General features: G+C 50.3%; 1 protein-coding gene across 1 annotated transcript; it reads right to left on the bottom strand.

Annotated features, from left to right (window-relative positions):
- Nucleotides 1-5,943: 5,943 nt before the first annotated feature.
- PRNP (prion protein) lies at nucleotides 5,944-12,505 on the bottom strand. The gene is made up of 2 exons (XM_058820214.1): nucleotides 12,428-12,505; nucleotides 5,944-8,166 (listed from the first exon to the last, which is right to left on the bottom strand). The coding sequence occupies exon 2, from the start codon at nucleotides 8,162-8,164 to the stop codon at nucleotides 7,388-7,390; it is 777 nt and encodes a 258-aa protein (XP_058676197.1). The 5' UTR covers nucleotides 8,165-8,166; nucleotides 12,428-12,505; the 3' UTR covers nucleotides 5,944-7,387.
- Between the last annotated feature and the right edge of the window lie 1,176 nt (nucleotides 12,506-13,681).

Here is a 13,681-nt window from a genome sequence, read left to right as displayed (position 1 = left end):
CGGCACGGCTGAGGGCAGCGCCGCGCACTCCTGGGCTGAAAACGCCGGGAATTGGGTGCGGAAACAGCACAGAAACAGCGCAGAAACAGCGCAGAAACAGCGCAGAAACAGCGCAGAAACAGCACAGAAACAGCGCAGAAACAGCGCAGAAACAGCGCAGAAACAGCGCAGAAACAGCACCGCGGTTCGTTCGGCTGGGCTGGAGGGCGGCGTGGGGAGCGCAGCGCCGGGCGCTCCAGCGCGGGCATCGTCCCTGGATGATGGTCCCGAAATTTGGGGAAATAGAGAGGGGGGAAAAACAGGAAGGGAAAAACAGGAGGGGAAAATCCTCATTATGGGGTTTTTTTTTGTTTTTTTTTTTGGGATTTCCCGCCCGGTTTTGTGCCAACAGCTGGAATTGGGTGGGGGGAAAACGCTCCTCAGCGCTTTCTCTAAAACAACCCCGAAAGCCGAAGCAGTGGGGCAGGGAAAGGAGGCGAATTGAACAAAATTCCATCAATTTCCATGTGTTTGGAGCGCCGGGCCAGGCCTGGCAGGTTCCGGCGGGGCGGGAATCGCTGACACAGCCGCGCCTCGGCCGGGGGGGCTCTGTTTGTCCCCAATCCTTTTGTCGGGGCTGCGATGGCTCAGCAGCTCGGGCACAATGGGGACGCGTTTGCTCAGCCCCGGGGCAGGGGGACAGCGGGTCCCGGCCCCTTCCTGCGGCCCTCTGGCCATTTCGGGGCTGTTTGCCCCGCGGCGGCCGCGCTCTCTGCTCGCTGGAAGAGTGGGATGAGGTAAAAATGTGAAATAATGAGTTAAGTTAGGGAATTGTGGAATGGGGTGGGTGGGGAGATCAGCCGGGTCAACCCTTGTATGGGGAGGGGTATCTGCCACTGGAATGTATTAATTACCGATCAATATAATATATAAAAATAGGTATAAATACATTAAAATGTAATAAAGTAATGCCACACTCATTAATATAATAATATAATAATATAATAATATAATAATATAATAATAATATAATATAATAATATAATAATATAATAATATAATAATATAATAATATAGAATGTAATAATACAGAATAAAATAATACAATGCTTATTAATATAATAGTCTCTAAAATAACAATATAATAACATATAAAATAGAATAACACAAGACAACAATATAATAATATAGTAATATATAATATAATATAATATAATATACTATACTATAATATAATATAATATAATATAATATAATATAATATAATATAATATAATAATATTATGTGATAGACGACATTAACTATTATTATATATTAATGGCCTCCATTAGAAATCATTGGTTATTGATCACATATTGTTATACATTCTGTATTAATCTATAATACGTAGTGATCTGGACAGTAAATGAGTATATAAATCATAAAATAGAGATAATAGAGGGATAAATAGAGCAAATATAGAGATAATATAGAGAGGCAAATGGAGATAATATAGAGAGATATATAGAGATAATATAAAGAGATATATAGAGACAATACAGAGATAAATAGAATAGATAAATCGTTAAATAGAAAGATTATAGAAATAAATAGAGACAATATAGAGAGATAAATAGAGATAATAGAGAGATAAATAGAGACAATATAAATAGACAAATAGGATAAATAGATAAGTACATAAATAGAAATAGTATAGAGGTAAATAGAGACAATATAGAGAGATAAATAGAGATAATAGAGAAATAAATAGAGACAATATAGAGAGATAAATAGAGATCATATAGAGATATATAGCGACAATAGAGACAGGTAATTAGAGAAAATATGGAGATAAACGGAGACAATATATAGAGATAAAAGCCACTGAGGTTAGCTTGGTGCTAATAACACCAAATTTGGGGTGTTATTAGAATTAGAATTAGAATATGTTAAAGAACCCCAGACCCACAGAACGGTTGGACAGGAGGTCACCGAGCCCCACCTGTGACCCTCCCACCTCCCACCACCCAACCCAGCGCGGAGCCGCTCCCGATCCTCGGGGTTCCCTCAGAGGCAAACAGACCGAGCCCCCGAGCCCCTGAGGGCCCCGCTCTGACCGCCGTGTCCCGCAGGTGGGGCAGGATGCGCGCCGCGCCCCGCGCCCGCCGCCGTTCGCTGCCGCTGCTGCCGCTGCTGCTGCTGCTGCTCGCCCTGCTCGGCGCTGCCGCCGCCGGCCGCCGCGGGGCCCCGGGCAGGAGCTCCGCGCCCGGGGGGCTCCGCGGGGGCTTCCGCGCCGTGTCCCGCGCCGGGAGCGCCCCGGGCCGCGGCTCCAAGGTGGCCGGAGCCATCGCGGCCGGGGCGGCGGCGGGCTACGGCGTGGGGCTGCTGGGGCGCCCGCGGCCCGCCCGCCTGGGGCACGGCGTGCCCGCGGCCCGGCAGCCCCCGGCGGCCGGCGGCTTCCACGCGGCGTGGCCCGAGCTGGGCGCGAAGCGCGGAGCCCCCAGCGGAGCCCCCGGGCCGCGGAGAGCCGGGCCGGGGCTCGTCCTGCTGCTGGCGTCGGGAGCGTGCGTGCTGAGCCACGGGATGCAGCGCTGAGGGCGCCGCCGGGCGTCCCCGGCCGGGGCTTCGGACCGAAGCGACTTTCGAGTGACTTTGCTGGGAGATTGGACGTGGCTTGGGGAGGTGGGAGAGGCGCTGCGGAGCTGGGGGCGCGCCGGGAGCCGGACCCTGCGAGCTCCGGCCGGGGCTGGGTGGATCCTGCGAACCCCGGCTGGAATCGGGTGGGCCCTGCGAACCCCAACCGGGACCGGGCGGATCCTGCAAATCCACCTGGGAACGATGGATCCTGCAACCCCAGCCAGGACCGGGTGGCTCCTGAGAACCCTCCCGGGACCGGATGGATCCTGCGAACCCCAGCCAGGACCAGAGGGATTCTGCAAAGCCACCCGGGACCGATGGATCCTGCGAGCTCAGCCGGGACCGGGTGGATCCTGCAAACCCCACCAGGGATCGGCTGGCTCCTGAGAACCCACCTGAGACCAGAGGGATCCTGCAAATCCACCCGGCACTGGAGAGATCCTGAGAACCCACCCGGGACTGGAGAGATCCTACAAACCCACCTGGAAACGATGGGTCCTGCAAGCCCACCCAGGATCGGATGGATCCTGTGAACCCACCCGGGCCCAGAGGGATCCTGCAAATCCACTCGAGACCAGATGAATCCTGCAAACCCGCCCAGGATCGGGTGGATCCCACCCGGGACAGGACCTGCGTGAGCACGGGCAGCCCTGCCAGCACCTGTGGAGCTCGGCCCCCGCAGCCATCCCCGCTGCACGGCTGCCCCAAAAGCCGCTCCTTTCCCCCCAAAAGAGCGCTGGGACTCGCGGGCACGGGGGCGTGGGGCCGGGAACCCGAGGCCTCGGCCTCGCAATAAAGTTTGGCCTTGAGACATGCTCTGGTTTTAACCAAATCTGTCGTTCCTAGCGCTGGGATGTGCGACCGTGTTCACAGGGGTCCTTGGGTGAGGGAAGAGATGAGGATCTGACTCCGTGTTTCAGGAGGCTGATTTATTATTTTATGATCTATATTACATTAAAACTACACTAAAAGAATAGAAGAAAAGGTTTCATCAAAAGGCTGGCTAACAATAGAAAAAGAGTGATAACAAAGGTTTGTGGCTTGGACTCTCTGTCCTTCTATTCTATTCTGTTCTATTCTATTCTGTTCTGTTCTATTCTATTCTATTCTATTCTATTCTATTCTATTCTATTCTATTCTATTCTATTCTATTCTATTCTATTCTATTCACAGCTGACTGTGATTGCCCATTAATTAGGAACAACCCCACGAGACCAATCACAGACGCACCTGTTGCATCCCACAGCAGCAAATAATCAATATTTGCATTTTGTTCCTGCGGGCTCTCAGCTCCTCAGGAGGAAAAACCCCAAGGAAAGGATTTTTCATAAGAAGATGTCTGTGCCGGGGACGGGAATCTCTGATGGGGATGCGCTTCCACAGGTGGGTGGAGAAGCCAAATCCAGGCATTTCCCAGCCGGGGTTTGGAGCGGGTTTTTTGGCTTTTCAGCCCAAATTCAGCCGTGTAAAGCCAAGCTCGGACAGGAGATGGAGCTGTTGGCCCGGGATAAAACCAGGCTGAGATCCGCGCTCCTCTCAATCCGGCTGCTCCTCCTCCGGCTCTCTGCTAACCGGGCGGCCGTGCACCAAAATTCCTCTTTTTACGGCGTTTTCCAGGCAGGAAAAACGTATTCAGCTGGGTGAGGGGTGTTTATTTGGGGAGATGGGGGGTGCCAAGGGCAATGGGATCAGAGATTTGGAGAAAACTCTAGAAAACCACTCAGATTTTATTGTGTTTATATTTTGGGGGGGGGGGTATTTACATTTTGGGGTGCATTTGGGGGATGCTAAGAGCTGTATGAGGAGAGATTTGGAGAAGGCCCTAAAAAAAAACACCTCCAATTTTATGGTATTTATGCTTTGGGGGGTATTTAGGCTTTGGGAGGTATTTACACTTTAGGGGGTATTTACATTTTGAGGGGATATTTACACTTTAGAGGGTATTTACATTGGGGGGTATTTATACTTATTTTGGGAGGAATTTACACTTTTTGGGGTATTTACATTTTGGGGGAGTACTTACACTTTTTGGGGGCATATTTAGATTTTGGGGGGATATTTATACTTATTTTGGGGGGTATTTACACTTTGGTGTGCATTTACACTTTTGGGGTATTTACATTTTGGGGTGCATTTCTTGCCATCCTGGTAAATCAGAAACTCCTCCATGCCTGGCTCCTGTGCACACTGCAGGATTTGGAGTATTTAGCTAATTAATTAATTAATTAATTTCTCTGCTTCAGCAGAGGGGTAATGTGATCCAGCTGTCCTTAAAGGACACAACGGTTCAGGCTGTGTCACCCCACTTGGGTGTTGCCAGAGCCAGGAAAGTTCTGACCTTCCAAAAATCACCCTAAACCCCCACGGGGGGTTAAAAACCAGAGTGTTGCGTGTGCAGGGAGGGGAAAAATGTTATTTTTGAGCATTGCCAATGTGTTTCCCATGACTGGGAGGGAGGGAATTGAAGGTTTTGGGGTTAAAAAACGAGAAATTTGTAATTGTGCTGCTGCTGAGGTCAAACCCTCCCCAGGGGAGTTCAGCAAGTGCTGGGAGCCTCTTCCTGGAAATATCCATGAGATCATCTCGGGAAATGGGGGATTTTTAAATCCATTCTTTTATTCCCTTCCTTTGGATGAGGTGAAGTTTTCTCCTTCCTGATTTGGGGGAATTTCTCCTCCAATTTGGGGCTGTTGGAGGAGGGGCCCTGCGGGCTGCGAAATGCAAATAAATGGGAAAAAAAATCCCATTCATTGAGGCCGATTTGCACCGTGCAAACAAATGGAAACAAATCCCATTGAGGCCGATTTGCACCATGCAAATAAATGGAAACAAATCCCATTGAGAACGATTTGCACCATGCAAATAAATGGAAATAAATCCCATTGAGAATGATTTGCACCGAGAGGGCAGTGGCTCCGGGGGGGGGGTTCTGCTCAGGTGAGACCTCACCTGCAGGGCTGGGAATGTTCACCTGGAGATGGGAAATTCCAGGGAGAGCTTCCAGCACATTCCAGGCCTTGCAGGGGCTCCAGGAAAGCTGGAGAGGGATTTGGGACAAGGGATGGATGGGCAGGACACTGGGAATGTGTAAAGAGAAATTTAAGTGGGATTTTGGGATGGAGTTCCCAGAGCAGCTCTGGCTGCTCCATCCCTGGATGTCCCCGAGGCCAGGTTGGAGCACCTGGCACAGTGGGAATTGTCCCTGCCCATGGCAGGGGTGGCACTGGGTGGGATTTGAGGTCCCTCCCGACCCAAAGAGCTCCAGGATTCCACGATGAAGCCTCCAGGATGGAGCAGGGCTTGGCTCGGGCTCAACGCCACCGAAACAGCAAATGTGAAAACTCCTTTATTAGCACAGAAACCGGAACGAGACAGAAATTGGAAAACTCCTCTTGGGCTGCAGCGAGGCCATGGGAGGGAGGAGAAAAGGTTAACTGGGACTGCGGGGTTTGGGCCAAATTGGGGCTGGAAGGGAACAAAAGCTCCGGAGGGAGGACGGGAGGGCGGAAATGCAGAAAATGCAGAAAACGCAGAAATGCGGGAAATTCCGCGGGGCCGGCACACAAAGGAGGCTGCCGGGCACCTTGGCTTGATCCGTTTTAATGTGTACCAGACGTGGAACACTTAGAAAAGGCTCAGCACGGCAAATCCTGGGCATGCAGCGTGACTGACGGGGTTACAAAACATCCGCGTGTCGCGAAGGACGGGGCGCCTCAAAGCCCTGCTTTGGCTGTCCTGGAAGGTTTCTCTCTGTTTATAGGTATTTATATATAATATATATATATCTTCACTTAGCTTACACCGATGCAAAAAGGAAAAAAATAATAACAAAAAAAAAATCCTCATTTAGGACAGTGTTATTCAGTGCCTTGCAAAAATAAAATCACACGAGGGATATCGAACGCAGCGCCACGGGTGTTACAGCTCGTCCCCAGCCCAGCATCCACAGAGAAGCAAGAATTAACAATTTCACCCGTTGCTTCCACAGGGCAAAGGAATTACTCACAAAAGTGATTTTTTTTTTAGCATTTCCCTTTCCCAGGCCCATTTTTTCCCAATGCTGTTTGCTGTACCGGCGTGGTTCAGCTGCTTTCAGTCTCTTGCTACCCCCTGAGAATCCTTTGTGCTGCATTTTAACGTCCTTTGGGTCCAGGTGCTGAAGCACGAACACAGCTTGTCACCTGGAGCACCCAAACTGGCTTTTTCTGGGGCTGTAACACCATTTTGGGGGTGTTTGGGGCATTCAGCAGCACTTTCTGCCTCTAAACATCGACCGGTGCCCCAGCCCCGCTGTGACAGGGAGTACAAAATGACTTTATTTCGGTGTCTTGCTGCAGGGGGTTTGTGCAGCATGCAGGGTGTGCAGTGGCAGCTCCTTATGTACACGGGGAAGGGGCTTTTTTTTTGTGGTGGAAGGGTTCAAATTGCAACCTGGCAGCTTGAGAACCCCAGGGGTACCCCAGGGAACGGGGGTGACGGTGGGGTGAGACAAATCCCTGCCTGTTAACGAAGAGGATTTTTGGAAAAGCTCCTGCAGGGACGCCAAGGAGAGCTCCCCTCTGCCTGGTCCCTCTCGGGGCGACCCCGAGGAGGAGGATGAGGAGGCGAAGGCCGCGGTTCTGCGCTCCAGCACCATCCCGGAGCCATTTTTGGGGCAGAAAACGACATTTTCATCCCACCGCCTAAACCCCGAGGCGCCGCGATCGCGCCGGGGGGCTCCTCACCAAAACCAAGCGGGACCGGGGCGGGCGCGGGGACCCCACGGGGGACACCTGGACTGCACGGGCCGCCCTAGTGCAGGACGACGAGGACGAGGAGCAGCAGGGTGGCCAGCGGGGAGTCGGCCAGGCGCCGCCACGCGCCTGAGGCCAGCCGGTACTCCTGGTACTGCTGGATGCACATCTCGCGGATCACCTTGGTCACCACGCGCGTCTCCAGCTCCGCCTCCGTCTGGTTGAGGGCGTCCGAGGCGTTGCCCTTCCTGGCGGCGGGGCCGATGTTGTGCTCGGTGACGGTGATGTTGAAGCAGTCGGCCACGAAGACGTCCTGCGGCACGGGGCCGCGCTGGTCGCGGTAGTCGCGGTAGTAGACCTGGTTGGGGTAGCGCGCGGCGTTCTCGTTCCACCAGCGGTACTCGTCGGGGCTGTCGAAGCGGTAGTGCATGCCCGACATCACCCTGCCCATGGCGTAGCCCCCCAGGCCCCCCACCACGGCGCCCGCCGCCGCCGCGCCCGCCACGTGCTTGAAGTTGGTCTTGGGCTTGGGCGCCTTCCAGGGCTTCTGGTGGTAAGTCCCTCCGCTGGACGGGTTGTAGCCTTGGCCCCAGCCCGGGTAGCCGGGGTTGTGGGGGTAGCCGGGGTTGTGGGGGTAGCCGGGGTTGTGGGGGTAGCCCGGGTTGTGGGGGTAGCCCGGGTTTTGGGGGTAGCTGGGCTGGCGGGGGTAGCTGGGCTGGCGGCTGCCCCCGCCCCAGCCGGGTTTGCCTTTGCCCTTCTTGGCGGAGGCGACGTCGGCGCAGAGCCCCAGGAGCAGCAGCAGCAGCAGGCAGGAGGTGCCGAGGAGCCGGGCCATGGCTGTGGGGACAAGGACAGAGTCAGGGCAGGGCCACGCTCCCAGCCCTGCCTCGCCCGTGGGGCACAACAAACACAAATGCGGCTGGTCCCCCCAAATCCAGCTGCAGAATGAACAGCATTGGACAAAAGGTATTCATCATCCCCCCAAACCCTTCATTTATATGTAAATGTAAAATTTTTTATATATTTTTATACATATATGTGTATGCTTTTATATATATATATATATATATATATATATATATATATATATATATATGTGTGTGTGTGTGTGTATATATATATGTATATACACACATGTATATATATTCTTTTTATATACGTATATATAAATACATATATTTTATGTATGTATTTTAATATATGTATATATATTCTTTTTATATATGTATATATATGTATTTTATATATGTATATATAAAAATTTATTCATTATTATATGTATATATTTTTATTTATTATTGTATTATTATTGTATTTATATTTTTATTGTTGTGTTATATATGCTTATTTCTATCTATTTTATATATTTACATATATGCATATATAGGTATATATGTATATATTTTTATATATGTGTATATGTATTTTAAATATATTTGTATATATGTATTTGTATTTTAGTGTATGTATATAAATATATATATATACATGTATTTATCTATTTTATATATGTGGAAATATATGTATTTTTATATTTTTTATATCTATATATATATATTTATGTATGTATGTATGTATGAATGTATGAATGTATTTATATATATATATTTTTTAATATATTCCCCAACAGGACCCCTGCTGACAGTGGCAGCTTTAAGTGATGAAACAAAAGCTTTTACAAGCAAATGCTTCACGTGGTTTTGAGGTAAAACCCCGCTCATCAATCCGGCCCTACCCAGCCTGGGGGCAGAAATGAGATCCCCGCCGTGCCACCATCGATGCCAAGGGGCACTCGGTGCTGCAGGGAAGGCAACGCCCAGCCTGGCCCCGGGGGGTTCTTTTCCCAATTTCTGCGTGTTTTACCCAAATTGCCGTTCATTAATGGGTATTTTTGGGATTCAGAGTTTCCCAGCATCCAGTGACTCACTGAATGCTGCTGGCATTCCGGGCATCTCCCACACTGCCCGGGGGATAAATCCCATTTCCCCCATTTCCAGGGGGGATAAATCCCATTTCCACCCCTGAATGCATAATCCAGCCAGGACAAGGGACAGTCCCCACCGGGGCTGCAAATCCTTTGGAAAACACCTCAAAGACCCAAAAAACCCAAAAAGCCCAAGCTGCCAAAACCCTTGAATGCCTCCTGGCAATGCCAAGGGCTCTGAGTCACTGCTGCCGTGGGTTTAAGGTTAAAAAAGGGATTTTCCATCCTGCCCCCCAAAATCTCCCCTCGCTGCTGGGGAGGGTGAGAGGAGCATCCTCAGTGTGGGTGGGTGTTTCAGCATCACTGGATCCAGCAAGAAATAATTCACTTTGGGTCCTAAATTTATTTTTTTGCAGCATTTACAGAGTTACCCCAGGATTAATCATAACACAGGCAGGAGATGCTGAACTTTCCTACAGCCACAAAGGGCAAACCCTGTTCAAGCCAGAAATTCTCCTGTTGCCACCTGGACAAGGATTTGTGGGCCACAAAAAGCGAATTAATCTCTCTGGGTTCGTTAGTGATGCTTTTTCTGCCAAAAATCTGGGTTTATGCCCAGAAATGTTTGAACGAAAGGCCCTTCAAGCTCAGTGGTTTGGGTGGGATCGTTGGCAAGGCCCGAAATAAAACCTCAGCAGGATGCAAAGCCCAGTCCTGGTGATGGGCAGGAATTCCAGGTTTGGGATTTGGAATTTCAGATTTGGGATGGGCAGGAATTCCAGGTTTGGGATTTGGAATTCCAGGTTTGGGATTTGCTTTTCCCTGGTGATGGGCAGCAACTCCAGGTTTAGGATTTGCAATTCCAGGTTTGGGATTTGCTCTTCCCTGGGAATTCCAGGTTTGGGATTTGGAATTTCAGGTTTGGGATTTGGAATTTCATGCTTGGGATTTGGATTTGCTCGTCCCTGGTGATGGGCAGCAGTTCCAGGTCTGGGATTTGCAATTCCTGCTTTGGGATTTGCTTTTCCCTGGGGCAGGAATTCCAGGTTTGGGGTTTGGAATTCCAGGTTTGGGATTTGCAGTTCCAGGTCTGGGATTTGTCAGTCCGTGGGATTTGCTCGTCCCTGGTGATGGGCAGCAATTCCAGGTTTGGGATTTGCACTTCCAGCTTTGGGATTTGGAATTTCAGGTTTGGAATTTGGATTTGCTTTTCCCTGGTGATGGGCAGCAGTTCCATGTCTGGGATTTGCAATTCCAGGTTTGGGATTTGTCAGTCCCAGGTTTGGGATTTGCAGTTCCAGGTCTGGGATTTGCTCGTTCCTGGCAATAGGGAGGAATTCCAGGTCTGGGATTTGCTCATCCCTGGTGACGGGCAGCAGTTCCAGGTTTGGGATTTGCAATTCCAGGTCTGGGATTTGCAGTTCCAGGTCTGGGATTTGCTCATCCCTGGTGACGGGCAGCAATTCCAGGTCTGGGATTTGCAGTTCCAGGTCTGGGATCTGCAGTTCCAGGTCTGGGATCTGCTCATCCCTGGTGATGGGCAGCAGTTCCAGGTCTGGGATTTGCAATTCCAGGTTTGGGATTTGTCAGTCCCAGGTTTGGGATTTGCAGTTCCAGGTCTGGGATTTGCTCATCCCTGGTGATGGGCAGCAGTTCCAGGTTTGGGATTTGCAGTTCCAGGTCTGGGATTTGCAGTTCCAGGTCTGGGATTTGCTCATCCCTGGTGATGGGCAGCAATTCCAGGTCTGGGATTTGCAGTTCCAGGTCTGGGATCTGCTCATCCCTGGTGATGGGCAGCAGTTCCAGGTCTGGGATCTGCAGTTCCAGGTCTGGGATCTGCAGTTCCAGGTCCGGGATCTGCTCCTCCATGGAAAATCCCGGCCCCAAGGAGCGGGCTGGGGCTCGCTGCCTCCCTCACCCTGCAGCACCCACCCGCTGGGGGCAGGGATGAGATCAGGGGGGTTAAAAATAGCCAAAAGGCAGGGAAAACAACGGGCTCCTTGGGTGCTCGGCAAAATGGGCAGCGGAGGAGGAAAATCCACAGAATTGGGTATTTTTCAAATATATTTCTGGAGGCGTCGCTCCCCGCTGTGAGCTCCGAGGGGTTAAAAACCAGGCCCCGGCTGAATTAAAAATTTAAAACCCTGGTTGGAGAGGGGTTCTGGCAAAGCTCTGCCATGGTTTTATTGAGGAAATCGCGGGGTTTGAGGCTGATTCAGGGATCCTGCTCCTCTAATTGCCTTGAGAACGCTGATAAACAGGATACGGCGCTAATTAGCGAGCCAGGAGCTTCGCCCCAAATAAATGAGTTCCCTGGCCAAATCCCTGAAGGAGCTGCTTGCTGAGAATCCGGGATTTTCTCCCTTTAAAATCCCAGATTTCTCTCGGCGAAGAGAAACCCGGAGTTGGGATCTCTCTGCTCGGGAATTCTATTTATGGCCTGACCATGACACTAATATTAAATTACACATCGAGTGATTTCACTGGGATTTTTTTTTTTTTTTAATTTTTAACCTTTCTGGCCCAGATTCGCCTTCTCGGCGGACGCTGGAAATGACGAATTAATTCAGGTGGTTTGTGGCGGAGCCGATTTTTATCCGTGCCGGAGGAACCCAGCGGAAAATGGAGGCTGCAAGCAGCAATTACGTGCTCGGCGTTGGCAAGGAGGAGGATTCGCTTCGGAGGGGAAAAACCAACACCCAGGTGCCAAAACACGCCTGGAAATAACCTTGGGAAGGTCTCCGGGGAGGCGGAGGAGGGAGGTGGGGATGTGGAGATGGGAGGATGCTCGGGGATGGGGGAGTCCGGACCCTCCTGGGCTCAAAATCCCGGCCTGGGGCTCTGGAAATTTCAATTAAATCGGAATTTCTCTGAAAACATCACCCCTGGGTTTAGAGATCTCCCCTTCACCCCTTTGTCTTTCCCGAGAAAAGGGGGAGCAGCTGGCGGGTGGGAGAAAAGCCAAAACCCTCGGAGGAGAAATTCCCGATGTTGAGTAACCGCTGAGTAAACAAGAGGCGGGCAGGAGCGGGGCGCTGGCTTGTAAGGAACCGCTGGAAATGTCAATTTTTCATCGGGAAAAGAGGCAGCCCCGCGCTCCCGGCGTTCAGACCCCCCTCGCCTCGGGGTTTATCCCTCCCGCATCCCCTCCATCCCCGTTCCCCCGGCACTCACCGGCTGGAAACGGCGCTGCCCGCTCGCCCCGAGGTGATTCAGCCGCGGAGCTCCGCGCAGGAATAAATAGCGAGAGGGAGGAGCTGCTCCGGGCAGCCCGGCCCCGCTGAGCCCTCACCCATCATCATCGTCATCGTCATCCTTCATCCTTCATCCGGCATCCGTCCCCGGGGAAAAGCCCGGGCCGCGCCCCGAAACCGCCCCAAAGCATCCCCGGGGTGCGGGGAGCAAAGGAGAGCCTGGAAAATCGAGGGGGGGTCGTGGTTTGATTGGAGAATTATCAGGGTTTGAGGGTGGTGGAAAAATCCTGGCAAACTGCAGAACGCGGACGGTTTTATTGGAGAATTATCAGGGTTTGAGGCTGGTGATAAAACCCTGGAAAACCTCAGAACCTGGATGGTTTTATTGAAGAAATATCAGGGTTTCAGGCTGGTGATAAAATCTTGAAATACCGCAGCAGTTGGATTTTATACTGAGGAAATATCAGGGCTTGGGCTGATTTAAGAATCTGGGAAAACTGCAGAACACGGATGGTTTTATTGAAGAAATATCACTGTTTAAGGCTGGTTATAAAATCTTGGAAAACTGCAGCCCATGGATGGTTTTATGGAGGAATTATCAGGGTTTGAGGCTGATGATAAAACCCTGGAAAACCTCAGAACCTGGATGGTTTTATTGAAGAATTATCAGGGTTTGAGGCTGATGATAAAATCTTGGAATATTGCAGCATTTGGATTTTACACTGAAGAAATATCAGGGCTTGGGGCTGATTTTAAAATCTTGGAAAACCTTAGCACCTGGATGGTTTTGTGGAAGAATTATCAGGGTTTGAGGCTGGTGATAAAACCCTGGAAAACCTCAGAACCTGGATGGTTTTATTGAAGAAATATCAGGGTTTGAGACTGATTTAAAAATCTGGGAAAACTGCAGCCCATGGATGGTTTTACGGAGGAATTATCAGGGTTTGAGGCTGGTGATAAAATCTTGGAATATTGCAGCATTTGGATTTTATATGGAAGAAACATCAGGGCTTGGGTCTGATTTAAAAATCCTTTGAAAATCACAGCACCTGGAGAATTTGATTGAAGAATTTTCAGGTTTTAAGGCAGATTTGAAAATCCTGGAACATCGCAGCATTTGGATTCTATACTGAAGGGATATCAAGGCTTGGAAAATCCTGGGAAATTGCAGCATCTTGGTGGTTTATTGAAGAAATACCGAAGAGAATGAGGAGGTTTGGGGCCGTTTTGGAAA

This window comes from Ammospiza caudacuta, chromosome 26 (assembly GCF_027887145.1).
Source record: "Ammospiza caudacuta isolate bAmmCau1 chromosome 26, bAmmCau1.pri, whole genome shotgun sequence".
Taxonomy (NCBI): domain Eukaryota; kingdom Metazoa; phylum Chordata; class Aves; order Passeriformes; family Passerellidae; genus Ammospiza; species Ammospiza caudacuta.
Note: the sequence above shows the minus strand (reverse complement) of the source record. Positions and strands in the feature narration are given on the sequence as shown.